This window comes from Silene latifolia, chromosome Y, assembly GCF_048544455.1.
Source record: "Silene latifolia isolate original U9 population chromosome Y, ASM4854445v1, whole genome shotgun sequence".
Classification (NCBI taxonomy): domain Eukaryota; kingdom Viridiplantae; phylum Streptophyta; class Magnoliopsida; order Caryophyllales; family Caryophyllaceae; genus Silene; species Silene latifolia.
The window spans coordinates 20,077,725-20,102,849 of record NC_133538.1 but is presented as its reverse complement, the minus strand read 5'-3'; the positions used below and the strand labels follow the sequence as shown (position 1 = coordinate 20,102,849).

The following is a 25,125-nucleotide window of genomic DNA, read 5'->3' as shown; positions in this document are numbered from 1 at the left end:
CTAGGCAATAAAGAACAATGAGAAATATTTATAACGGAAATTGAGTACACTTGCAATCATGAGATGTGCAAGAAGGATAAGTCCCGCACACAATGTGAAAACAAAGTGGGAGCTATTCTAAAGCTAGAGGGCCTATGTCTTGATTGGATCTCGACACGTACTCATAAAGTTTTGTAATGCAAATGTATACATTACAAAGGAAAACGAGTATGTAGTAAGGTTGAGTAAGGTACAAGAAGTTGATAAAACCTACTAACCAAAGCCTTCTCAAAGGCTAAACATGATGAGTCATGTCATTTCAATTGAGTTGAAATGAACAACTACGTACAAAATCAAATAAGATTATAGAACATGAAATAGTAATCAGGCATTGACTATTCATATGTGATAATCACATTTGTCGTTCGAGTTTTTCTTTAAAAACTCCTTTTATACTTTGTTACATCCAAACGGGTTGTAATGACAATTGAACCCCGTTAAAGTGAACACGGATTAACATTGTATTCGCCCATAGTCACTTGTATGAGGTGACATCTCGAAGTGACTAGAGTGTGATGCGATTGATGGCAAGTTCAAGTGCCATAGAGTCATGTGAGATGACTAGTCGATCACATAGGCAGACTGTTAGGAATATTTTGTCGGGCCTAATGACCGCTTATAGAGTTCTGGCAAATTTATATAGCCTGGTCGTGGCGAGAGCTGCTATAGTATTCAAATGAGTCGATTCTTTTGACTAAAGGCTATTCACCTAAGATGGCACAGTTTCAGATTAACTTTGATTTGTGTTACTACGACCTTCGTAAATGGGGTCAAATGGGCATATTTTGGGTTATGATGGTTGTGGCTAGTCGAAGGGAATGAGTGCGATAGGAATTGTCCACCCCTTTGTCAGGGTTATAACAATATCTCGGGGCCACTCGAGGAGTAATGAATTGGAAATGCGTGGCCACGCTTGGAATGTATCCATGGTGGATAAATCCGGTCAATCAGTTATTCTCCGGATCGAGGAAACCACTCTCGATATGATCACTTGCAAGTACGACCGAAAGACACCTTGCATTGAGTGGGAGATAGTAATAGGACAAGAGAATTGGTGACGCACACTTGTCGAGGACAAGTGGGAGATTGTGGGAAAATGTGTCCTCAACAATGGTGCGATCATATGATTTAAATATCATTATTAAATCTCATTTTAAAGAATACATTTGGGAAGTATTTTTACCGTCAACCTGGTCCCACACATATCGGTAATGATTGGTGACTAGAGTTTGACATTACTGTCGTGCGACGGTGGTGATCAGTTGATCCCCAGGTCATACCTATAGGGCAACACTCTTAATTGATTATTTAATTAATCGTATAATGTTGCGAGTTAATTAAATTACTTGAAAATTGACGGACGATTTTGGAAGTAAAATTTACGTGTCTCATTTAAATGAGATACGGTCTGAGTAATTGAATTGTATCTTTACTCAGATGAAATTATTGTTTAAGGAAACAATTGAAATTGAATGAATTGTTATAAATACAAGTTGTTGTGATTTATAACTGGTAAAATATTTTGGTACAAGTAATTATGAATTACTAAGTCAATTTTTGTATATGACGTATTTTTATTAATACGTTGATTTTTAAATGTGTTAAAAATACATAGCAATTTTATGTGACATATGACATGTAACATATTGACAAATTGACAAAAAAATAATATGGATCCATATTATCAAAATGCCGAAATTTTGAAGACAAAGAGCCTTGGCCTTTCCTCTTCTTTACACGCTTTGTGAAAGTTTAAGGTGTGGCTTTTCTTCTTCTCTTTGCCCCACCTTGACTTATATGTCCAAAGTGATAATTCATGTCATGATTCATTCATAAAAAGATGCTGCATATAAGTGTTAAAGTAAGCACAAATACTTCTCGCTCTGCTCTTCTCCAAAACGTGCACTTGGATGCATAAGGAGACCAAATTTTTGGTTCAATTTTCTTACAAAATTAATATTATCTAGTCTTCATAATATTGGTTTTAATTAAGAGAAAGCTTTGGGTATAAAGCCTTGGGAGAGATCCTACACTTGGGTCTTGGGTTTTTGTTCTTCCATTAAGGGATAGCTCAAGAACAAAAGAGAAGGAGAACTCTTTTGTGCCCTTATATACCGATATTGCAATGTAAGAATAATGTTTCTTCCTTACTTTGTTTTAATGTTTGCATGCATAAGATCATTAGTTAATTTTATGACAAATTAAATTTATACATATATGAGTATGTTGTTAGGTATAAAGATCTACCTTTCCTTCAGAAATAACATCACAATAACACCAAAATAACAGCACAATAACATGTGGTAAAAAAAAAAGTAAAAAAATTAAAAGTAGTAAAAAAAATAAAGGTGATGCCGGAATAACATCACAATAACACCAAAATAACAATAACATCAGAATAACATGTGGTAGAAAAAAGTAAAAAAATCAAAAGTAGTAAAAAAATCAAAGTGACACCTGAGTAACATCACAATAACACCAGAATAACAATAACAGTAGAATAACAGCACAATAACACGTGGTAAAAAAAAAAGAAAAAAAATCAAAGTAACAGCAGAATAAGATCACAATAACAGCGGAATAACAATAACAGCAAAATAACATGTGGTAAAAAAAAAAGAAAAAAAAAATCAAAGTCGGAAAAAAAATCAAAGTAAAAAAAAAACACAATAATAACAACATAATAACACGAGGTAAAAAAATAAGAGTAAAAAAAATTCAAGTAAAAAATCTGGTACAAATAGAAAAATTAGTAAAAAAAATAAAAGTGACACCTGAATAACATCACAATAACACCAGAATAGCAATAACAGCACAATAACAAGTGGTAAAAAAAAAAAGAAAAAAAAAAATCAAAGTCGTAAAAAAATTCAAAATAACAGCAGAATAACATCACAATAACAGCGGAATAACAATAACAGCACAATAACACGTGGTAAAAAAAAAAAGAAAAAAAAAATCAAAGTCGTAAAAAAAATCAAAGTGACAGCAGAATAACATCACAATAACAAATGAAAGAATAATAACAAAGACAATAACACGTGGTAAAAAAATAAGAAAAAAAAATCAAAGTCGTAAAAAGAAATCAAAGTAGAAAAAAACACAATAACAACATAATAACACGAGTAAAAAAAATTAAAGTAAAAAAAAAATTGGTACAAAAAAAGGAAAAAAAGGTAACATAATGAGAAAATTAGAAAAAAAAAACATAAGAGAAAAAAAAAAATCAAAGTCGTAAAAAAACACAATAACACGAGGAAAAAAAAAGATTAAAAAAATTAAAGTAAAAAAAAAAAAAGAGTAACACTAGAAAAAAAGAGAAAATAAATAAATGACAGTGGTTTATATGAAAGGTAAGATTAAATCTTCACCATTGATCTCTAATGTAATCTAGTGGCTGAGATTTTCCAAACTCACCACTCACCATAAGAACCAAAACTCACAAGATCCTAGTCGGCTGGCATGAATCATCCTTTAGAACTGTCCCTGGGTGAACGCACACCTCAAAATGCGAATAGAAAAGGGAAACATGAAAAACAAAAGGGAGCGCGAAAATGTAATACAAAGTCAAGGTAGACTTACAGGTTTGAATTCCGGATTTCTTTTATAAAAACTTAAAATTTAAATTGAGAGAAAAGATTAAAACGATTTTGAAAACCGAAATAGAATTAAGAATCCGGAATGCCTTAAAAGTAAACCTAGTAAAATATATAAGAAAGTGGTTGGTAAAAAAGGTGTAATAAAGAAGAGAAGAACAAATAATTTTTTTTAAAAAATTGAATAAAAACACTAAATATGTCAAAAAACATCAAATACTAAAGATTTGATACTAAATAGGAGTATATACTTAACTTTACCAAAAAAAAAAAAAAAAGAATTTTGGGGAGTAATATTTTGGAAAATGTTCAGTAGGACACTAGTGGCCTATAGTTTTGTGCCACATCAAGTCACATTCAGTGGAGCAACACAAATGTGTAGAAAAAAGTGTCAAGATTATCCAACTTAAGGTCGCCACATAAAATATGTGGCCAACAAGAGGGTTACATTATCCAACTTTGCCTTCAAATCTCTCGCCTTCTCCTAAAGTTTTGGCAAGTAGTAATCCCTATATTTCTTCACATATCGCCATTTTGTCGCCAAACAAAACCCTGCTGATACTTTTTTTTTTTTTTTTTTTTTTTGGACAAACGTGTACTATTTTATATAACTATTAAAAAAGGAGATTACATACTATACGATTACAACCAAGCAGAACAAAAACTAATTACCATACAAACATAGGGGAATAAGATACCCCTAAACTACTAGAAACTGAAGTAACGAGGCTAAAATTACAAGTGGAAGAAACTGAAGTAGAAATACGACATTTCTTAAAAGGTGGATGATAATAGTCCTCGAACTGGAGCAAGTCAACCTCCTTTCTTTTAGCACATTCGACTGTTTCCGTGTACCTGCAACAAAACAAAGGTAATTTGTCGACACAACCCAACGATCTCTTCCTTGAATTGGCAGCAGACCTAACCATACGACTCCGGTGAATGGAATGCTCCTTCTTGTGAAAACACTTCCTGCTCAAGTTCTCCTTGATTGCAACAAATTGAAACGGAACCGCGGATACCTTACTAACCATAAATGAATCGCACGAAAGTTTTTTCTTCTTGGCAATATGTGAAACCTCTTCATGACCCAACTCATCACTTTCACTCTCACACCCCAAATATGAATGCTCAAGGCGCACTTCATGTGAAAGATTAGGAATGGGAACTGATGCTTCCCTTGAATTTTCTTCATGGAGAGTTCTCGTCGAAATAAAATTTGTAGAGATGAGGGGACGAACCCTCAAAGATGACAAAGATCTTGGATGGTAAAATTGGAGATTCTTCCCGAGTAACAAATTTTCATAGTCTTTTGACGACAAACTCAAAACTTTTTGAGGATAATTTTTGTTGGAGAAGGAGAATTTTGCATGTCTTGAGGTGTAAGTGTTGGAGGGATTATCGTCATTCTTAGCAGACAAAGCGGGAGCAGCCTCATTAAGAAGGCTATCCGAGTTCAGACTAATGAGAGGATCGGTGGGAGCAAACTCGATATTAGAATTCATAATAATGTCACAACCAGGCGCATCAAGGTGTTCAGAATCAGTAATAAAAACCGAAGTAGATGTAACGTCAGCATGAGGAGGAGACACGTGATCTGTAACCAAATAAGCTGAACTACAAGACGCTTCATCCAAATCAACACGGATTGGAAACTTATCAACCATATCATTATCTATCAAAGGTTTCTTACCTTTCATATCAGAACCCAAAGGATTAAAAGGATAGGCGACGCGTTTTCCATTAACATTTAAAATTAAAAGATCAGCCATAGAAAGAAGTTCTCGATTAACATCTTTGTTTTGTGGGTCAAATTTCAGAGCATGTTCAAAGTCATTAAGAGCCTTGTCCAGAAGATTCAGATGCTTAAAGGCCAGGCCTCTGCGATAAAGGGCCTTAACATTACTAGGATCAAAAGATAAGACGAAAGTACAGTAACAAGCAGCTTGATTAAGGACAAGGGAGAGGCAGAGGGAAGTAGCTACGGGCTGGTCATGCACGGGTGGAAGGCCTAGGAAACATACGAGTTTAAGGGCTCGAGTGTAGTGACGAGCGGCTAATATGAAATCCCCCTCCCTGTAGAGTGAGTTTCCCCTGTCTTTCGCCAAATGGATATTGGAGATGGAAGGAACCCCTAATTCCATAACCAACCTCGCAAGGTCATCATCATCGACACCAGTATTATCCACAACAAACAAATCACAAAGATTGAAAAGAAAAAATTGATACTCCATCAACAAACCCCGGGTTATATAGACAACAACTATCACCCAGGAAAAACCCGATAAAACGCACAACCGAAGATGAAACCATAGACGGAGCTAGTAAAAGTCGACTAAACGAAGAACAAAGTAGGAAAACAGTGAAAACCTGAGAGATAAAATAACATGGAAAAATTAAATTCGATCAGCCTCTAGACGGTCATCATCTCAAAGTTGGAGCGAACACACAGACCTTTCTGACGGAGTGAACAAACAAGATCAAAAGGCAATTAAGCAAGTAGGCGTTGATGGAAATTTTAACAATTTAGGAAAGGTAGAGAGAAGGGAGAGGATTTTCTCTCTCTACCTTTCCCAAAATTTCTGATACTTGTTACTAAAACCAGTTTTCTATCTTACAAGACGAAGACAGAGAGAGAGAATGGAAGCTTGTTTTCTTAACTCCAATGGCTTCTCCAAAACTACAGGACTCACCGTCCCAGGGATCAAACCCAACCAATTTACTATTCCGAGAAGCAAGTGCTTCCTCCACAGTTACAAGCATGCCGTTTCCAAAACACGTAAGTATCGCTTCAATCCCAACGCTCGACAACTCTTTCTAATGTTGAATTTAACCTTGCCTTTACTATTTAGGGAGTCTTTTTCGATCTTTCAGGAATTGCTAATGTTTCTCATGTTACATAATAATACATTCACCACCTACAACCCTAACATCATTTTCTTGGCAGTATTGGCCAAATAATCAATAGAAAATTGGAAAGGTAATCAATATGACAATGGTCTTACACTATTACATACCAGTTCCAATAGTAATCTCAAAATTGGTCATGATGGTATAACTGTATAAGCTTGATCGCTGCAGCATAAATACGGCCATGACTGACCGACAAAAGTATGGATTCCCAAGGGATAATGCTCGTATCTACTCTCTTTTAAAGACATTTCTATCCCAAAAATGTCTTGGTATAAATGACAACCAATTCACCGATCAGTGACCGGAAATTGAATCTCTTGCTCCTCACATGATGATCTAGTAATATTTTCTTTTTCTTTTTAAAAGGATGATCTAGTTAGTATTCTTGATGAGCTTTACTAACTTTCCTATCAACAACATCCCATGTAGTTTGTCAGCTGGGAGGCTCACCGTCCGATGAACATATTAGCCCCATTGTCAGCGCAGATTGGCAGTCATTCAGAGCAAAACTAGTCGCAGCTGAGAAACTATCAATGCCTGATAGTCCCATCTCATCAGCACCGCTAGCAACTAATGTTGGTGACAAATGGGCCCATCCAATACACGAGCCTGAAAGAGGCTGTCTACTCATAGCCACAGAGAAGCTAGATGGGGTTCACATATTTGAAAGGACGGTCATCCTTATAATGGCGACAGGGCCATTAGGCCCAACCGGGCTTATCCTGAACCGACCTTCGCTTATGTCGACCAAGGAAACTAATTCGACGGTGTCAGACCAGTCTGGGACGTTCTTGGACAGGCCCTTGTACTTCGGGGGTCCATTAGAGGAAGGGTTGTTCCTGGTGAGCAGCCCAAGTGAAGGGGATGATGGAGTGGGGAGAAGTGGAGTGTTTGATGAGGTAATGAAAGGGTTATATTATGGAACAAGGGAATGTGTGGGGTGTGCTGCTGAGATGGTGAAGAGGGGTATGATTGGAATGAACGAATTGTGGATGGGAGAAGGAGCAATTGCAAGACAAGATTAAGGCTGGCTATTGGAACTTAGCAGCCTGCAGCCATAGTGTCATTGGGCTAGAGACTGTAAATAGTGGTGGAATGTGGGAGGAGGTCCTTGGACTCATAGGACCCAAAAAGGTTTGGTAACTAATGTGCAGGTATGGTGTAAAGTTGCTTATCGCCTTCACTATCCTGAAAACTTTGTAAATCATCGGTTTATGCTAATATATTGAACTAATTTCACTCTATATTCCTGTCCCTTTAATACAGAGTACTAAATCAATGAGATTGATTCCCCGAACTACACCAACAACAGAGGTTTGACCAAAACTTTATTCGGATCAGCTAACATGAAAAAAATTATTTGAAACTGTCACTAACACGTACAATAAAGAAAGATAAACAGAAAAGTAAAAGAAAGCACAATAATTGCTCAAATGAAAAAATGTAGCTCTATGACAAACCGATCATGACCATACCCTAGAAAGGAACAATCAAATTCACCAAAATAGCATTCAAGTGCAGAAACATAAAAGTTAGGCACTTGAGCTGTCACAACTGAGCTAAGAAAACAAAATTTGCTCGATAAAAATTAAGAGTAGTTTCCACCGTCTGACAAGTACAACACAGATTCAAATCATCATTCATACATGGGAAAGAAGCATGTTCAGGGTCAGTTTAATTACCTAAAGTTTTTGTTAGAGCAGATGAGAAGCCTCAGGCACCTTGTCATTTTGGTATTCGCCTGAGTAATTTATACAGGCCAAAGACGTTTCTGTGTTCCCAATAGAACGGGATATAGAATGACCGGTAGAGGGGTGGCGAGAAATCTCTATCCAAGTAAGGCAGTGCAGCAACAACCTGAAAATGTACTCAAGTTGGCAAAAAAGATTAGTGTCTAACATAATGAGGAATGAAAAAAATTCTTAGGGTACACCAAAACTACCATGTCATCATACAAATTAACCAATGATATAGGTCCTTTTAGTGGCGTAGCCAGCCTTAAATTCAAGTGGGTCAAAGTAAAAAGAGATAGCAATTGGCATTACTAGCCGTCCAACCTTGGTCATATGCGTGGAATCTAGAAGCGAAAACCAACTGAGCAAGCATAACTTAATTCATTCGTACTACTAAAATAATTTACTATCATATTGAGAGTGGGGTCTTATGACCCCACATCCATCAATATGGCTCCGCCACTGCCTCATTGTTACAATTCTAGTTTTCTCATTGGCTAGGGGCTAGAGTGTACACTATACAGTGACATGGTACACCAAGTGTACGAGAGTCGAGAAATGATGCCAGAAACTAACTTACAAATATACAATGAAATGGATGTCCAAAGAAAACAAATCATACCTCCCATGTTGACAAGTCACTTCCGCGATAAGCAAAAGGACGTTTCAGGTGCAGTTCAACAAGCAAGGTACAAGATTCAAGATCCCGTAGCTGTTCATAATCACAAGTTAAACAGTTATAACAATAAAGCCAAATCCTCCAACAAGCAAACACACCATAAAATGCAAGAGCAAATTGAAAAGTCCATTACATATTGCTCCTCTGATGCTTTGTTCTTGTTGTTGAAATACAAGGGTGCTGCCGATGTCCCACCCAATGTTGAGTTAAATGGGAGAGGAAGAAGACCTCGGAATCCATCATCAATCCAGCGTACTTGTGCAACATAATCAGGAACAAAGAATGAAGAAGGGAATCTGTGCCATTCACTTCCAACGCAAAGAGTAGAACCTGGAATTGTAGTTAATAGCTACTTATATAAGTTAATTGGAATTCAAAAGAAATCAATGCCCTAATGCTGTTGGATAAATGAGTGACAACGGTTTGTGCAAAGTAATATGCTTCAATCCCCTATCTAGTGAGTATCTACTAAAAGAATAGGTGAATTCATGAATTTTCCCTCCAAAAAACATCTTTTTAAATAAGGAAGTTATTTATTTAATTGTTTTCACTAAATAAAGAAAATTAATAATTATAATGTATTTCATTAAAATTAATCTTTTTATCAAATTATATAATTTTCACTAAACACTAAACTATAATATTTCAATTAAAATATAAATAATATAAATAATATAAAACTATAAACTATTAATCTTTTATTGATGTTATTATTTAAGAATGACTTGACTCATACTTTGTATTAACAAAACTATAAATCGGTTTGATTAGTTTCATGACAAAAAAAAATTGAGATAATTTATAAAATTGGAATCATTAGTTTTGTGGTATAAAAAATACTTTTAAAAAATACAATTCAGCACATTACTCAATTCTCTTGGATTAATTTTGAGTCTTAATTTTTTTTTTCTCGAAACAAAATACAATAACGAGAAAAATGAACAATTAATGAGATACCACTATTATTTTACAGTTCAATTTTACTCGGTTTTCTTGAATAACTTTACATTTCAATTTTTTTTTCCATATCAAAATATAATGACGTGAAATATTAAAAATTAATGAGGTGTTAATTTAGCATTATTAAGTAATACAAAATAAAAAAATTATAAATACCGCGCATTTATTGCGCGGGATCTAAGCCTGTGCTGACTCTCCGACACGGGTGTCGTGTCTGACACGTGTCGAGTGTCGGATACGGCTATTTTGTGAGAATTTTTCAGTTTTTTGGTCTAAAATGAAGTGTCGAAATGTCGTGTTGGCGTCGGACACTTGACACGGCAGTTGAGTCAAGTGTCGGAGTAACATAGATCTAAACTAGTATATATACTATGCATCAAATTGAACAAAAAAGGACCGCAGCTCATAAGGGGGAGAAAACTCTTGGGAGAAGTTCTGACATACATAACCCGATTCCAACCCAAAACAAATATTTGAACCAAACGCCCCTTAAGTTTTGCTGATAAGGGTTACAACCTTTTCGAGCTTTCTCACACTTCAAATGAACTTCTAGGAGGTAACACACCGTGATGTATAGACTTATAATAATTATATATACCAATACAAAAGAGGAGTGATGTCTCTGGCAATTTACAATTTGTAACATACTCACCAACTCCAGCGTCTTCATGATAATCCAAATGCTTGTAGATCTCCAGAGGAGCAGAGTAGCCATGAATCAAGGAGAAAGTGCGAGAATATGAAATGGATATTATAAGGCTAAGGATCACAGGCCTAACAAATTTTGCAGCCTGCCGCATCAAACAAAATAGTTAAGATATGAATGAAAAGTCATGTTATCAATGATACAGACTTAAGCAGCAAGGGATACCACCAAGACAGAAAGCTCACCAACACAATTAGAGAACGATCATTGCGGACATATTTGTCATGAAAAAAATCAGGCACGCTTTCAATAAAAGCTGATGCAGCCACACAGATGAGTGGATAGATTGGATAAAGAAACCTGGATCAACAAAGGAGGGAATAGTGAATGGTGAATGGTGAACGACCAACGGTGTTTTCAATCAAAAACACTCATTAGGAAGAACTTATAGGAGTCTCTTCATGTACGTTTTCATAATAAGACTTAAGACACCAAATATAAACAAGAATATTAAAATCTAGCAGTTAACTAAACTTCCGCATCTCTACATTATGACGTTTAAAATGGGGATATTATGTTCAACTTTGCCCAATGGGGATATCGAACATGTCGTATAAGAGACTGCCAAAAAAGGCCAAGCAGGACAATCAATAAGGTTTTTGCGAAACCAAGTAGCTGTGCACAAAGATATTGCACCTGAAGTTTTTCTTTGAATTAGTTCACCCTTTCAGTGGGTCAGTTTCCAGGGGATTCAGATTTCAGATTTCAAATTTCAAATCTTTTTTACTCTCTTTTCAGAACTCAGGATACTCTTATGTTTTTACTAAAGAAGTCCTATCTAGAACTTTAAGTAACCAATAACAAAAAGAAAAAGGATATGAGACATGATCCATGATCCATGAAGAAGTAGTAAAATACTCCCTCCGTCTAGGTGAATTCTTTACATTTACGTTACGCATAAAAACCAAGCTATGAAACATATGTACAAAGTTGCCCCTTCTTTTCTCTAGTATGCTTTTTAAGGCCTCACTTGCACACAATTTTTGAGAGTTTTTTTTTTATAAAGCCTCATTGTAAGAATCTGTGATTAAAAAAAAAAAAAAAAAAAAAAAAAAGAATGCGCCAAGACACCCAAAAATGGAATATGTAAAAAATGCACTTGGACAGAGGTAGTATCCCATTTCCATGCATTACCCAGCGAGACAAACAGATTCAGTAGTTATTCAAACCTCTCTTCTTTGTGTGGCTGAAGGGACATAAAGGCAAGCCAAATATATATAGGTGAAATGAATATCAGCAACTCTGGAACAAACTTCCTCCGTACAGCCTGCACAAGCAGGGTTGCCGGAAACAGCAAAGCAAGGACAAAGGCAAAGTTGAAATTATTGAATGCGTTATGCACATAAAACAAAGGCCCTTCAACCCCATACAAGTGGCTTTCACCACCTCCTAGCACATTGTAAAGCAACAAATTCAGAACTGATGATGTCCACCGTTTGTAGTAGTAGTGGTCAACAAGAACAGAGAGAGCCTGGAACAAGTACACAGATAAACTTCATCAGCATTTTCCATGTGCAAGTTTAGGTGAAAGACACATTATGAAAATATGTGGGAACAATTAATCAAAATTTAAGCTGGACTAACCAACAGAGAAACAGAAATGATTGCCCCGGACAAAAAGGCTCGCTTCAAGTTCCTACGCAAAGAGAACAATGTGACAGGTACGAAAGCCAAAACCGAGAAAGGCCAGCCAATGATAACTCCACTCGCTGCTATTGCAACTGCCCAAGCAGGTTTCTCCAAAAGAGCTAAAGCAGTTGCAAAGGACATGGCATACATAGAGAATGTACTTGGCAAGAAACCTAGAATTGGGACCCCATAAATCATACATTAAACATCATCTTCTAGTTAATGGGTGAAGCACTAAATTGCATAACAGGGAGGATCAAACATACTTGTACTGGCCAAATAACAACCACTTGTTAAGCATAGCATCATAAGGGTATAAGGGGCAATGCGTTTTCCATACTTTCTGGAAAGAGCTACGACGAGAAATGCATCCGCCACAACTGAGAGGATCCCTAGAAAGAGCCTCACTGCATAAAAAACTTTAACCTGAAAATGCAAAATTACTCTGTTTCAGCAAAGGCCACAAACGCTTAGTCAAGACTTCTCTATGCAGTAGCAGTAAAAAAACACAACTTACCTTATCATTGCCAAACAACCAAGAAGCTGGTACACCCACCAGAGCATGGAAAATGATGTATAAGTAAGAACGCAGCGCATACTGTGAACTACAACGTATATAAGAAAACAAATCAATAGGGAACCATAAGTAACCAGTTATAAGTCCACCAAAATCGGCAAACTCGAGCATAAACAAGACGCCATAATCAAATTTACACCTCCAAACCACTTAAGAAACCAAGCAGCATTTTTAATTTCACACCACCAAACAGACAAAGATGGCGTATACTACACTGAGTCCATGGATATCAAGCTTTAACATCTTAGGGATTTTTCTTAAGCCAAGCGTCAAGAGAATTTAATCATTGGATTAAGAAGCTTAATTAAGAGTATAATCCAAGACAAGGCAACAACATCAATAGCATTATCCTAGTGTTCAAAGGCTCCGACCTATGGTCAGTCAGGTCAGATAGATAAGAGAGGACTATATCCAGATTACCAATAAAAAAGGGTGGTCCTAACACCACTCAAATATATATTATGCAACTCGTTTTATAAACAAGCGTTGGCGTTACAATTCCCTTACAGAACTGTGCCAAGAATTTTTGTGATGGCTAGCTGCAATTGCAGCCATATCAACTGATTATAGTTGCCTAATCGCAAAACAACAACAACAAATCTTTCTCCGAAAGCAATTTGGGGTCCGCTAACCGCCCAATCTCAGCAGCTCATAAATCCACTCCTCAAAAACATAAGCAACATTTCCAGCATTTCACTTCTTATCTTTAAACATACATTTTTAACCCCAAAAATCAACAAACATAACACCATATTTCGCACTTACACCTCCATTTCTCACTCAATAACAACAACAATAACATTACCCCAGTGTGTCAAGGGGTAAAAGTGGGTCGCCCTTACCCTTGTGCTAGCAATACAAAGAGGTTTCCAAGCAACCCAACAAAAACTGCATCGGAATGACTAATACTTGATAATAAATAGAAGCGTTGGCAGCAGGCAGTTTAGTAAGTCATTTTGCCTTATTCCATCATAATCCATACCCAAAGAATAACGAATCGAATTGGGAACCTCCATTTCTCACCCAAAATCAAATATTCAATACCAATCTTGTCCTATTCCATTTCTAATACTCGAAATTAAACTTAAAAACATACAATAACACAACAAAAGCAGTAAAAATGGAATCAAATAAGGTGGCATTAATGATTATAGTACCTGTATTCCCAAGTTTGAAAGCCAGAATTATAAAGAAGATAATGAAGAGGTTCCCAATAATTGAAAGTTTCGTCGCAATCATGAATAATGTTGGATTTGACGCTCATATACCGGAAAAACCCTAACGCAAATACTACCATTCCCCATTGCACCTTTACGCCACCGCCGCCGCCGCCGCCGCCGCCGTCACCGTGGGAAGGTTTATCATGTTTGTTGTAGGGTGATGTCGCCGCCGTCGACGACGGTTGTTCATCCCATGATTGTCGGCGTCTTTGTCGTGTTGTTGTCTCCATTTTCGTGAAATTTTAATTGTTGTGATGGGAGTGGTAGAGTGGTGATGGTGGGTGTATCTGACAAGTTACGACTTTTGCTTCAACTAGAAGTTAAGGCCCAAGTGTCAGCCCTTATCAGAACTATGGGATTGCCACTTAAAATACTTTGAACTCTTGTTTAACTACAAATATACCCAACAATAACCCCCACCTTCACTTTGAATAGAAATGGTCTTTTTTAGGTCCCACTACTTTCCCCTTTCCCCTTTCTATTCATCAACTTCTTCTTCCTTAATTATCATCTTCTTCTTCACTGATTCATTTTCATCACTTCAATTTAATTTTTTTTTCTTTCTCTCTGCTCCATTACAACACAATTTGCCCTTGAAATTCTCCCTCAAATGCAGAGGTCATCATCATCTTCAAGTTGTAGAAGTGAAAGTGACGTTTTTTGCTACCATAACCTCGCTGTAGTTAAGAAGACGGCGACAAAGGGTTCACATGTTGGAAAGAAGTTTTATGGGTGTCCTCTATGGCCGGTAAGTAGTTTAATTAAATTAAAATCCTTTTAATTGGTTGTATGTACTCAGATTTGTATGAGGGTGTTTTTGATGAATTTTTTTGTTGATGTATTTGGTACAGCATAATGGTTGTCGTTTTTTTCAATTGGAGGAGGAGAAGCATGTGGAAATTGGTTCAAGAACAATGCCAACTGAAGTGGAGTTTTTATTGAAGAATTATGATGAAAAATTGAAGAAACTGAAATTGAAGAATGAGAAACTCAGATTAGAAGTGATTGTGTTGAAGGGTGAAGTAGATAAACATTCAAAAGGGGAAAAAATTGTAATGTTTGGATTAATAATTTCTTGGGTAATATTTGCATTTAGTTGGATGTTTAAAGTTTGATTGTAATTGAGCAATAATGTATGAAAATAATATTTTGAAGGAATGCAATTCTATTTCATTTGAAACAACTTGTCTCATTTCATAGCATTCAAAAGATCTGTATGAAAACAGATACTCAAAACATAGCATTCTGACAATATTCCCACAACATCATGTCTGTTATCTAGTGAATCCTAACAACTTCAGTACATAACAACTTGTTTGATATCTAATAGTACATAACAACTAAACTACATGATGCTCCTTTGACATGTAAGCAACTGAACTTCAACTGGTCTGCTGGTTCACTGATTGACTGATTGCTGAGTACTTTCTCCAACAAGAATTCTCCTTGGACCTGAACTACTGCCCACAACCTGTCAATAACATAACAATGAAAGATCAGTTCTATTTTTTGCCAGTTTAAGTGCAATAAAAATAGAATGGATTATCAAATAAGCAAATTTACATTTGTATAAGCATTCCCTGATTCATCAATGAGCACCCCAAATCCTTGAGGGGCCTGCAATGTTAACATGGTAAACTGTTATGAGATTTTAACATGTACAACTAGGAAACATTGTTATCAGATATTGATTCATTCAAAGAGGTACTTACCCTACCACCTCTTCCACCTCTTCCTCCACCACCCCTTCCTCTCCCTCTTGCAGCAACTCCTCTGGCAGTCCTAATCACTCTTCCTCCCCTTCCAAGCCTTGTTGGTTGGGCTGTTGCTGTATGGTGAACCTCAGAGGCAATTTGTGATGCTTCATTTGCCTCTCCGCACCGATTTCCTTGGTCTTCCCATTGGCCTCTTTGGAGCAGGTGCTACTTCTTTGTCTTTGTCAGGGCACTTTCTTTTATTATGGGATTTTGACTTACAAACAGAGCAAGACATCTCAATACCATGCTTAGTCAGCTTTCCTGGTTTTTTAGGGTTTTCATGTGGGACCCTTCTTCTTTTCTTCCTAGGCCTACCAGGTCCTATTTTTATGGGGGGAGGATTCAGTGGCAACTCTACCTTTGGTCAATGTCTCTGGCCAGGACAAGGACTTATGGACATGTTGTAACTTCTCAAATATGCCTCTCTTTTATACATCTCATGGACATAATCCTCTGCAAGAGCAGATATATCAAAGATTGCAGCCACAGCATGAAAGCAAGATATACCCGTCAAATCCCATTTTCTACATGTACAACTCCTTGCCTCCAAATCCACAGTCAAGACATCTATACCATGGGCCACTTGGAATACCGTAGGGGTAGAAACTGCCACTCTACATTCTGCAGCTTTGTCCTTCTCCACTTCTAGTAATGCTTGCACATTTGGACAAACAACATGGGTACCGGACTCCATCTCTTGTTTTTTTTCCAGTAACCTTTGCATTAAGGCTGTCCTAATCTTCTCAAGCATGTAAATTATATGTTTGGATCTAGCCTCAATGATGTAAGAATTAAATGTTTCAGCCATGTTGTTAACTATAACATCATTTTTTGTGTGAGTTTGAATGAATGCCCTACAAAAGAGATGTGGCCTACAAGCTATGAAAGTTTCAGCAGCCTTATGGTCAACCTCCCTAATAGCATCTAAAGCATCATTAAAATCAGCCTCATTGTATGCCTTTGCACAGTTCCACAAAAGAAGCTTCATTTCATCACCCTTATAGGTCTTGTGCCAATTGGCAAATATATGCCTAGCACAATGCCTATGTTCTGCTTTAGGGAATTCTTTAGCAATCATTGTACAATACTCTGATATTTAAACAAACTTAGCATCAAAAACAATAAAATAGACCAAGGCAACAAATAATACTAGCTCAAAATTAGATTATGACAAACCTGATGTTCATCTGAAATGAAGGTCCACCCATCTCCATCTACTTCTCCCAAGCTACTTTTCAATTGCTGGAAAAACCACTCATAGCTCTCATTATTCTCACCCTCAACAACTGCCCAAGCTACTGGAAACATTTGTTCATTTCCATCTCTTCCAATGACAGCCATTAACTGACCTCCCAAAGAAGTCTTCAAAAAACAAGAATCAACACATAGTAGTTTCCTACAACCAAGCACCCACCCTTGCTTGAGGGCATCAAAACATACAAATAACCTTTGAAACACTGCAGGATTTGAGGTTATATTTGGGTTGGTATACAAAGTGAAGACATTGGTTGGATTTCCTTATTCAAGAGCAGCTACATAACTCCCTAACTTGCTGTAATGTTCTTTCATTGACCCATGGAGCATTTTATGAGCATAGTACTTAACTTTGTAAGCAAGATCTTTCTTAATTATAACCTTATATGCTCTCCTAACAATATCTATGATGTCTTTGGCTGGCCAATGTGGTTTAGCTTTAAAAACATCAAGGAACTGTTTTGCTAACCAAGTTGATTTAAGTTGTCTGTTACTCTCCATTGTCTTTTGACAAGTGTGTTGAGGATCAACTGTCTTCATAAGAAAAGCTGCTGATTTATTGTCCCAGCTACCATATAGTTTGAAAGGACACCCTTTTTTACATCTAACCCTAAGTTTTTTTCCCCTGGCTTTATCACTTATATCAAAAGTAAGATCCCTCCCCTGAGCTACTGCATACCTAATCACAGCTTCCTTGAACAAGTCAGTGGTAGCAAATCTAATTCCCACACACCATTTTAGTTTCAAGTAGTCTGTTCTCTCATTCACTACAGGGACACTAGAAGACTTCCTTTTTCTAGGGACACTCTCTTCATCACTCTCCCCAGGAGTGTTTTCCTCATCTCCACTTTCATCATAATCACTCAGGTGTACATCAGCTTTTTTTGAACAAGTAGGTGAAGTCAAAGTTTCTTGTCCAGTCAGCTTACAAGATGCAGCTTCAAGTTGTACTTGGTTTGCAATTTTTGGGGCATTTGCATTCCAAGCTAACAGTTTCACTCTTGCTTCATGCAATTCATCATCATTATAGTCAATGTCATTTAAATCATCTTCAAGTTGAACATCATCTTCTTCACTCTCCTCATCCTCATCATCACTTTCTCCTACATCCTCTTCAGGCTCATAACCTGGATCATCTTCTTCACCCTCAGTACACTCCTCATCACCATTCAAAGCTGCCTTATCAGCATTTTCCTCATATTCATTAAACAGATCTGCTATTCTAATGTCATTGAAATCAAAATATGGTTCAAGATAATCACTCACTTTGTTTCTTTGAATCTCGAGAGATTTCTTGATTTGGAGTGTTTTTCTCATATGATTTTTCAACAATTTTTTGTTTGGAAACAAATCTGGGTGAGGTTTGAGTACTATTTTTTGGGGATTTTCCAACACTGGATCTTGTTTTTGAGTGGGATTTTTCAAGAGGTGAGAATGGTTTTGACTGAGATTTTTCAACTGGTGGTCTTGAGCACTTTTGGGGAGATTTTAGAACTGTTTTGTTGGGATTTTTTTTGAACAATGAGATCCGGTTTTATGAGCAGATAAGGTTGTCTTTTTCTGAGTTATAAATGAGGAACATGACACAGGTGGTCCCTCCTTTTCAAAAGCAACAACTTTCTCAGTGGTAAGAGATGCTCTTTTCTCATTCACCTTTCTCTTAGGTATTAATTTAGTGGTCTTATTAACAACAACACAACTATTAATAACCTCTATCCAATGCATTAATTGACTAATATCTTTCTCAGGTATAATATAGCAATCCACAACTCTTTGGAGCTCACCCAAAGTACACATTAACTGTGCATCCCTATCATCCAATACTCTCTTTAAACCCTCATTTGAATTCAGAAAGAATATACCATCTACATCCCTCTTAAACCCACATTTTTCAGCTTCCTCAACCAAAGTAAACCAACCCATCTCATCAGGATCAACAGACGCTGTCCTAAAAATTCTACCAAGATAAACCAAAGACTTTTCTTCCATCTTTAAACTGCCCCCATGCCAAATTTTCAAAGTCACAGCAACTAAAGCATTATCCTATATCCAACATCAATATATAATCAATTAATTGCAATTACAACTCAAGATTAGAAAGAACAAACCCTAATAAAAAAAGGGGAAAATGAAAAATCGAAATTTAATTGCCACATTGAAACATTAAACAACAACACAATAATTGAGATTATTCAAATAAAATGACCATAAAAGAAGAAATGGAGACTTACCTTAGCCGTTGATGGATCAACAACAGTTTTCGCCATTAATTATTAGAAGAAAAATAAAATCACAGACGCAAGGACAGTGCGATTCATCAATGAGGAAACTCGAAATCGAAAATGGTGTTGGAAGAAGGTCAGGCGTCAATGGTGGAAAAGAGAGGAAATGAGATGAAAGGGAATTAAGAGTTTGTGATAATGACAGGGAAAGAGGGGGAAAATTACCTTTAAGGATAAAGGTGACCTGCTAATCAGGTCATCAGTTAATCTATTTTAGTAAAAGTGAAGGTGGGTTATTGTTGGGTATATTTATAGTTAAATAAGAGTTCAGAGTATTTTAAGTGGCATCTCCATAATTCAGAGTATTGTTATCAATTAATCCAAAAAAGTAAGGGGTATGGACAAATTTGGTAAAAAAAAGGTTTGTCTTTGGACAAATTGAAAAAAAAAATGGGTTAGACAAATATACAAAAAAAAAAAAAATAGTCATCCAAATAATTAGTGTGTAATAAGTTACTTACCCAATTTCGGGTTTGTTTGTTGATCGGGTATGTTTCGGGTAGCGGTGTGTGTTGGACGGGTTTGCTTCAGAGTAAGCGGATAGGTTATTTCGGGTCGGGTAGTAGTGTTTGTTGGTTGGGTCTGTTTCGGGTTAAGCGGTTAGGGTTATTGCGGTCCAGGTCATTTTTGGGCCAATAATTAAGAGAGAAAAATTGCATTTTAGATTATTACCTATTTATAGTTTAGTTTTAATGATTAATTTTTTATTGCAACATAAATAATTTAATTGTGATTTCATATGGTCAGTTAGAGTTATGTTTATCGGGTCATTTTCAAGTTGGGTGTTTCCAAATCGGATTATTTCGGGTCGAGTCATTTAAGTGTCAACAAAGCTCGGGTAATGGTCGGGTCGGGTCAATTCCGATTCCAAGTCTTTTTCGGGCTCCCAAAAATGCAATATCTTTCATGAACTATTAAAAACTAACCTAAATTGAATGCGATTCAACACTAACCTCTTGCTCCCCGAAACTTACCCTGCAACAAACAGACCCGAAATTGGTAAGTAACTAATTACACATTAATTATTTGGATGATTACTTATTCTTTGGTGTATTTGTCCAATTCATCATTTTTTTTACCAATTTGTCCATAGCCCTTACTTTTTTTTACCAATTTGTCAATTTGGCCGTTTTATTTCACCTAAACTATCTTTAATGAACCGAATCAACCGATTGAACCGAGCTAAACGGGAATGAATTATAAAAATAAGCTATGTTAAATTGAACAAAAAGCCCCTTAAATAAACCGAAATTAAATTCAAAATAATCCTTTACCTACTGACTAGGCCTAATGTTACGTACTTTTTTTTTTCCTTCTACGAGACATAGGTCTACATATAATCTGTTGTGCTTAGTTTTGGAAAAGTTGGTTGTCACTAAAACCTTTGTACATTTGCAATTAACAAAATAAATTGTTATGTTGATAAAAATTAGTAGTCGTATAATTTAGAAGCGAATTTATATTATTACAATTGTATAATCTCTCAATTTATTGATAGAATTTTAAATAAATTTATTTTGAGACAATGTTCAATTTAAGGTTAAGGGTATCAAAAGTGATAATGAAAGTGAGTGGGCAAAACTTGATGGTTGGAGAATTTCTGTATAATTCTATGGTTTTTTGGGCTCAGCTTACTCGGTCGAGTAGGCCATACTCGGTCGAATAAGTTGTCGAGTGCTTTTAAACAGGCTACTCTTTTGGGTGCACTCGGCGGAGTAGTGAGGAACTCGGCCGAGTAGGTCGTACTCGGCCGAGTACCCGGTCTGCCGGGTTAGTTTTCCGCGGTTTGATTAAAATAGTTGGAGAAGTATAAAAGCGTGTTTAACAGTTCTAATCATCTACTTAATCATTTCTCTTAACCTAAACTCCGTTCAACAATCTCCAATCATTTTAATCACTTCCAAGGCTAGGGTCGATCGATTAGGGTTCTACATCTCTTGTTCGCGTAGTTTTAATCAGTAAGTCGTATACCTTCCTTAATTTGTTGCATTTGTTATAGCATGCAAACCCTAATTGGGTGATTTGGGGGTTTTGGGGTGATTGGTCATTTGATGTATGGTATATTGTTTGATTGTCGCAATAATAGGTGAGGACTTCGTAGAGGAAGCGTTCAAGCTTGTCTTGTGGTGATTGCTTGGAATATCTGATCAGGTAGGGTTTCCCTACTCAGTTGGTTGTATAATTAATTATAAGATGTGATTGTGGTTGATTGTTTGGTATTGTTATCGTTGTGATTGATATTGTACTGCTGATTGGTTGTTATTATTATGGGACCATTTTCGAGAGATGGATCCAACCCCATATTCGCCTCTTGTGGCTCCCAACACAAGGGGGTGTGCACATTAATGGTCTGGGTTCGCTCGTTGCGATGAGCGGGGATTAGGTGGGCAAGGCTGCGGCGTAACACCCCCTCTTACTCGGCCAAGGTAATTGGGAGATGTTACCATCTCGGTTTCCCGCGGCGGTGAAATCGGAGTTGCAATTAAGAAACAATTAATATAAATAAAATATTTAGTGGATTACATAACCAATAAATGAAATAAATGATACAACTCATGACTACTATACTCTTCTAATGAGATGACACTCGGCTCCAAGTTCAAAGCTCGTCCCGTCTCGCACATGACACCAACTCAAATTGTACTCAAACTACTCCCCACATGATCGAAAATATCATATGGATTGACACAGGCCACTCCGAAAATAGGAGACAATTACACAAACACACAACACGTCAGTTTCAATACTTTAATATGAGACACGACATAGTAAATAAATATGCAACATGTTACAATGTAAATGAGATACCACTACCTTGCTAGTACCGGGACACGCCCAGACATACTCATACCCATCGGTGCCAGGGACACGCCCACGACACCACACCTCTCCATAAGGTATCGGGGCACGCCCAGACATACCGGGTCCGGAATCCAACTAGATCCCCTGCCAGCATCGTGTCTCACCCACACGAGTCCCTCCTAACTCAAGCCATTAATGTGCACATTCCGCTTGGAGTGGGAATCTCCAAGGGGCGACCCGAGCGCAAGACGGTTTCCTAACCGTCTTGCGTCTCCTCAACCACCAAGTACCACCACCAAAGACCTTCAACATAATACAACCATAACCACATATGACAATTGGAGAACAACACTAAGCATATGACTAATTCATGAATTCAATCCTAACATTTTAGGAATAACCATCCCTCAAATACCAACATGATATACCAACAGACTCACAAATGTAATAGTGAAGAAAGACACCCAAATATGCATACAAATTATTGAACCCAGTAGGATAAACTACCTTTTCGCATTCTTCACAAGCTACTCGACTCCGTCTCATAAAATCGTCTCATAAGACCGTCTCATCCTAAACAAATTATACAACACTATCACAATGCATTCTAAATTATAATAATATGAAACCCTTTATTATTAATCACTAATTACCCATATTACATAAGTTAAATACTAATTAATCTCTCTTAGTAAAACCCCAAATTGAGATTAACATAAGACAAAGGAGAAAGGTGAGATTTTGATTTACAAAGTTAGATCGGGAAATAGGAGGGATGTTCCATCTTCAATCAAAGCTTGAAAGCCATGGGAGAGGTTTAGGGAGCATTTAGAGAGAGGGGAGAGTGTTTTAGAGTAAGAAGGAAGGAGAAGAAGAATGAAGGGGATAAGAGGTTTGGATAAGATAAAATCCCGAAATATCATTTCTCGGGTACAGCACAGTGTCACTCGACCAAGTGACCGGTTCACTCGATCGAGTTCCACTCACTCGGTCGGGCATACTCCTTACTCGACCGAGTGCCAGTCACTTGATCCGTTTGAGGTTCTACTCGCTCCACTGGAAGTCTACTAGGTCTAATTTAGGTCTTACTTGGTCTAGTGAAAAGGTCATCCTTTACTTCCAAGTACATGTGGATCCCCTCACGTGTCCCGAGGTCCTTTGTGGGTCCCAAAATATCCGGGTATTAAAATCTTCCCTCTTTAAAAATGAACTTCGTCCCCAAAGTTCGTGTAACACCCCCGCATACCAAGGTGCCTTACCAAGGACCACCCTAGCATATGAAGGTGTTACCATCTCGGTTGTCCGAGGTAAGTATATCAATAGTGACCATCAAAGAACAATTATTCAGGTATAACGTTAACTTATTACATTATCTCAAACTGTAAACCAAAGTGTAAAGAATGTAAATCTAAATACATCAAAACAAAGTATCTAAACTCGTGACAGCGGAAGCTAGACTCAAAGTGATGACATCCCAATTCCCATCCTCGTCCCCGCAGCTAAATGTAATCATCACCTGTCACAATCTGCTCACCATCCCCGAATGGATCACCACAGTTTTATAAAACACAACGGGGTCAGTTCACTGAATAATCAAGATAAGCTAATCACACGAAACAACCAAGGCAAACAATTGAACAACCATTCTCTAACTCCAATCATATCTCATATCTGGCTACACACTTAAGTGTGTATACCTGCCAGATTACCCGTCGCGATAGGTAATCCTCACCGCCAGTGGGGGACCTCAACCATGCCCACCTAAGCCCCGCTCATCGTAACGAGCAACAACCCATGTCCATTAATGTGCACATCCCCCTTTGTGACGGGAACCACAAAGGGGTGAATCAACGGCGTGAAGCCATTCCCAAAAATGACTCCACTCACCCGAGGATGCACCTCACAAACATAGACAAGCAACAACAATTCCAACAACCAAGAAAGGCAAATCCAATCACGATACTAATCATTCCATCAACACAATAATTCATCTTAAATAAATTATAAAGGCAATTGAGTAGGGAAACTCTACTTTATCACTGATCCGAATCACGAGTATACAGCGGAAGCTAGAATCGTTCCTGTACGAATCCTTCACCTAATAACAATCACAACAATTCTAATCACATTCATGCCAATCTACCTTTTCCCCCGGATATAAACATTAGGGCAAAACCCTAAAAGACAAATCTAATCAAAAGACAAAATATTAGTGACTTACCGACTAAACTAATGCGAAAGAGATGAACGAAAGACTCACGAACGATCAATGCCTTGAGAGTGATTGAGAATGATTAGAGGAGTGTGGAATGTAATTAGGTTTTGATAAAAATGAAAGTAAACTGTAAAACACGATTTATATAACCTCTAATCATCCTTAATCAAACCGCGGAAATAAATCCCGTCAAACCGGTTACTTGGTCGAGTACCAAGAGTACTCGGCTGAGTATTATACTACTCGGCCGAGTGTTCCTGGGCAGTAGCCTGATCAGAAAATACATGATACCTTACTCGACTGAGTTAGCCTTATTCGGCCGAGTAAGCTAGAATCAGAAAACCGTGATATTACAGTTCGCCACACACTCTCTTTTCTTACCCTTCCCTTGAGTCTCCTCTCATCTCCTTACCAACTCTCACTTTCTCTTGTAGTACTGGTCGCTATCGTCTGTCTCTCTCTCTCTCTCTCTCTCTCTCTCTCTCTCTCTCTCTCTCTCTCTCTCTCTCTCTCTCATGGTCCTCCTTGTACATTCGTACCCGTATAACACTCGTTTTCTTATATTAGCGCTTATATCATGCTTGTTTTTCCTTCTTTGACTCTCGATTGTTACATTCACTCCCAAAAGAGAACTTCTCCCCGAAGTTCACCACTAGTCTTACATGACACTCTCCTGGGTAACCTACCCATATGTCAAGCTATTGTGCTTACCACAACTCGCCTGACTATATTCGTATGTCGTTTATGACAACTATGTCTTTAT

General features: G+C 37.2%; 2 protein-coding genes and 1 pseudogene across 3 annotated transcripts; 1 reads left to right on the top strand and 2 right to left on the bottom strand.

Annotated features, from left to right (window-relative positions):
• Positions 1–4,197: 4,197 nt before the first annotated feature.
• Positions 4,198–14,419, bottom strand: LOC141633865 (alpha-1,2-mannosyltransferase ALG9-like). Of its 2 annotated transcripts, XM_074446237.1 has the most exons (11): positions 13,990–14,419; positions 12,773–12,860; positions 12,522–12,681; positions 12,211–12,428; positions 11,796–12,097; positions 10,812–10,926; positions 10,573–10,711; positions 9,094–9,290; positions 8,904–8,993; positions 8,231–8,405; positions 4,198–4,490 (listed from the first exon to the last, which is right to left on the bottom strand). In XM_074446237.1, exons 1-10 carry the CDS (start codon positions 14,280–14,282, stop codon positions 8,274–8,276), a joined length of 1,734 nt encoding a protein of 577 aa, XP_074302338.1. In that variant the 5' UTR covers positions 14,283–14,419; the 3' UTR covers positions 4,198–4,490; positions 8,231–8,273. The 2 variants fall into 2 exon arrangements, with proteins under 2 accessions (XP_074302338.1, XP_074302337.1); XM_074446236.1 differs by lacking the exon at positions 4,198–4,490 and having other exon boundaries at positions 7,956–8,405.
• Positions 6,190–7,789, top strand: LOC141633866 (uncharacterized; annotated as a pseudogene).
• Positions 14,420–15,451: 1,032 nt separating the features above from the next.
• LOC141627704 (uncharacterized) lies at positions 15,452–16,887 on the bottom strand. Its single transcript, XM_074440930.1, has 4 exons — positions 16,218–16,887; positions 15,765–15,880; positions 15,616–15,669; positions 15,452–15,523 (listed from the first exon to the last, which is right to left on the bottom strand). Exons 1-4 carry the CDS (start codon positions 16,885–16,887, stop codon positions 15,452–15,454), a joined length of 912 nt encoding a protein of 303 aa, XP_074297031.1.
• Positions 16,888–25,125: the final 8,238 nt, after the last annotated feature.

Bases quoted from the DNA above. Each gene is read 5' to 3' on its own strand.
- LOC141633865 (XM_074446237.1), bottom strand. From the start codon at position 14,282: ATGGAGACAACAACACGACAAAGACGCCGACAATCATGGGATGAACAA. The intron at 12,861-13,989 runs GTACTATAATCA...TATACGTTGTAG, and splicing joins TTTCAAACTTGGGAATACAG to TTCACAGTATGCGCTGCGTT. The intron at 8,406-8,903 runs GTATGATTTGTT...GTACATTTTCAG, and splicing joins GTGACTTGTCAACATGGGAG to GTTGTTGCTGCACTGCCTTA.
- LOC141627704 (XM_074440930.1), bottom strand. From the start codon at position 16,887: ATGATTGCTAAAGAATTCCCTAAAGCAGAACATAGGCATTGTGCTAGG. The intron at 15,881-16,217 runs GTTACAACATGT...TTCACCATACAG, and splicing joins AAGAGAGGCATATTTGAGAA to CAACAGCCCAACCAACAAGG. The intron at 15,670-15,764 runs GTAAGTACCTCT...TTAACATTGCAG, and splicing joins GAGGTGGAAGAGGTGGTAGG to GCCCCTCAAGGATTTGGGGT.